The sequence below is a fragment of the Penaeus vannamei genome, chromosome 1 (genome assembly GCF_042767895.1).
Source record: "Penaeus vannamei isolate JL-2024 chromosome 1, ASM4276789v1, whole genome shotgun sequence".
NCBI classification, from domain to species: domain Eukaryota; kingdom Metazoa; phylum Arthropoda; class Malacostraca; order Decapoda; family Penaeidae; genus Penaeus; species Penaeus vannamei.
Genome location: NC_091549.1, coordinates 11,562,480 through 11,565,423, shown reverse-complemented (window position 1 = coordinate 11,565,423; position 2,944 = coordinate 11,562,480). Strand labels below are relative to the sequence as shown.

The window sequence follows — 2,944 nt, the reverse complement described above, 5'->3', positions numbered from 1 at the left end:
ATCTTTATCATTATTGTTAGTGCCATCATTAAAATCGTTATCGTTACCAGCATCACCATCATTATAGTAGGAATATCAATATTTATCCTACTACATTATTGTCACTCTTGATATGCCAGTTTCTATATTTAAGATGATCATTCCCTTCACCATTATCTTGAGTGTTAATATTCTCCTAATTATTTTTACAACCATTTCGTGCTTTGTTTCGCGTGATCCTGACGGCGTCTCGTTTCGTTCCAGCGGCCATGAGCGAGAGCCTGGGCAGTGGCGGTCTGCTGGCGGCGGCCGGGGGCGGGTTCCGCCTGGGGGGGCTGCACCCCCTCATGCACCCACCGCGCATGTCGCCCTCGCCCGAGCTGTACCTCGAGGCGCACGCGGACCTGCAGCCGCTCGACTTCTCGACCAAGAAGGGCAAGATGTCCCCCGCCAGCGACGCCGGCGAGAACAGCGACAGCGACCGCTGCAGCCTGCCGGAGGAGGGCCACGGCGGCGGCGCCCTCAACCTGGCCCCGGAGCGCCCCGTGTGGTCGCGCTCCTCCGAATCGGGCGTGTCGGTGACCAGCGCGTCCCCCGACCGGCCCGCCTCCCCCGCCGGCCTGCACAGCCCGCCCTCGCCGATGGCCACCAGCCCCCCCAGGCCCCTCCAGCCCCACCTGGGCTCCATCCAGCAGCATCTGCACGCCCAACTGGCGCACGCCTCCCCGAACGCACCCGCGGCCGCCCTCAACTCCACGCTCCTGTCGCAGCTCCACTCCAACCCGCTGCTCTTCTCCACCCTGCAGTCCGCCCTCAGCAAGTCCAAGATGGCCGGCCACCCCTTCAAGTCGCACCTGCCGGCGCGCAGCTCCTCGCCGCCGCCCATGGATTACCCCGCGGCGTCCTCGTCGCCCTCGCACCTGCACCCTGCCCTCTCGCGCGCGCCCGGAGGCCTCGGCCTCGGCGGCCTGCCGGGTGGAGCGGGTCTGGTCGGAGGCGGCTTCGGAGGCGTCGGCCTCGGGGGGCCCGGCCTCGGGGGGAGCGGGCTGGGAGGCTCCGGCCTCGGAGGAGGAGGCCTCGGGGGAGGAGGGCTCGCAGGCCCCGGCTTGGGGCCAGGAGGCCTTGGAAGCTCCGGCCTCGGAGGCGGCGGCGCCCTGCTGGGCTCGGGGGCGCTCAACATGAGCTCCAGCAGCCCAAATCCTTCCGGTGGCCTCGGCGCCCTGGATGGGCTGGTTGGCGGCCTCGGCGGGGGCTTCGGGGGCGGCGGGAGCCTTGGGGGCGGCAGTGGCCCGGGAAGCCTCGGCGGCGCGAGGGGCACGATGCCCGGAGGGATGGGCGGGGCGCAGGGCGAGGCGGTCCTCAACGCGGAGAGCAACGAGGCCTACTCGAGGTTCCGGGACCAGATGCTGGCGCAGGTGACGTCGGCGAAGGCGCGGCGCTCGCAGGCGTCGCGCACGTCGAGCCAGGGGAGCGGCGACGCAAGGCTCGCTGACACGGCGGCCGAGGCCCACATGGACCCCAGCCAGGAGGTCGTGGGGGACGTGCCGGAGGCCAAGGCGAGGGACGACGGGTTCGACGCAGGGGACACGCAGAGCTCCACGTCGTCCAACGGCGGCGGCGGCACCAAGCGTCGCGGCCGAGCAAGCGGTGACGGCGTCAAGGACGAGGCTTACTGGGAGCGCCGCCGCAAGAACAACGAGGCCGCCAAGAGGTCCCGAGACGCCCGCCGGGCCAAGGAGGACGAGATCGCGATCCGCGCCGCCTTCCTCGAGCAGGAGAACCTCAAGCTCCGGGTCGAAGTGGCGTCGCTCAAATCCGAGACGGCGAAGCTGAGGTGCATGTTGTACAACAGCTGAAGACGCCGGCAGGCCCTCCGCTGAGCTCTACCACCACCGCGCCGTTTGTGCCTTCATCATGCCTCTCACGTACACCTCTCACACGACTCCACGAGTGCCTCTTCAGTCGCCACTTTGTGTAATCATTCTAAGTATAGTCTACTCTTCGCCTAAACTAGGTCTTATCTAGGTGAACTGTCATCCCAATCCTGTAATTTATGTCATGAGCTCTGCTGGTAGTTCTTCGCTGACCAGTGACAGACGCCAACCGTAGGAGCGAATATAATTCTTACTTCCAGATATTAATTCTTAAGAGGGCTCTTCGTCCCTGGTGAACCGCCCACCGTTAATAGCGGCAAAAAAGCAAAGAAAAAAGAGAAAAGGATCCGGACATGTGCCTCATTCTCAAAGACATTCATGACCGCGTTCCTCGTCTGACCAGCTGTCTGTCTTTACTATGTCTTCGATCATCTATCGAACTGGAAAAGTCAAATCTCATACAATTCTGCATTTCTGTTTTTTTATTGATATATATTCCAATTTTAAACTCACCTGCATTTGCCTTGTGATCTTAAATAGGGTACAGATTAACTATCCGGGAAGACATTGTAGAAACGACAGCACCGGCACGATACTGTGCATGTACATCATTCTTGATTACTATGTAAGATACTCATATACTATATATATAGCGGCTTGAGTGTCACCGATAAATTATTCTATTTATTTATTTAAATTTCTTGTTGTACCGTGTCTGTCTAACAGATACTTCGACGTTGCGGGTTGGTTGTACCTGATATCTCATCCAAAGAAACATGTACAAATTATTTTTAGAAATGAACTCCTCACCAACCCGAGGTTAGGTCCCACGCCGAGAACGTCAGTCATCCCTAAAGGTGCTGATAAGGAGGATAATGACTGATAAAGGATACTGATAAGGGATCCTGATGAAGGAGGGTCTAATCTCAGACTATCCTGATGCATCAATTCCTTTACTAACTTTTGTGACGTCAACAAAATGGAAAGTTAGTGGAAAGGCAAGTCACAGATGATAAAAAAAACTACAATCGCTGCTTTCGCCTTCAGATCCCTTTGTTTTCAACACGACGATACAAAAGATAAATCTACAG

The 2,944-nt window shown here is 58.5% G+C and overlaps 1 protein-coding gene across 1 annotated transcript in view; it reads left to right on the top strand.

Moving 5' to 3' along the window:
* The first annotated feature begins 245 nt into the window (after positions 1–245).
* LOC113827079 (D site-binding protein) overlaps positions 246–2,944 on the top strand; it is a 2,857-nt gene continuing 158 nt past the window's right edge. Inside the window, exon 1 of the mRNA XM_070141607.1 lies at positions 246–2,944. This exon is cut by the window's right edge and continues 158 nt beyond it. Coding sequence (XP_069997708.1) covers positions 249–1,835 — 1,587 coding nt within the window. The 5' untranslated portion in view covers positions 246–248 and the 3' untranslated portion in view covers positions 1,836–2,944.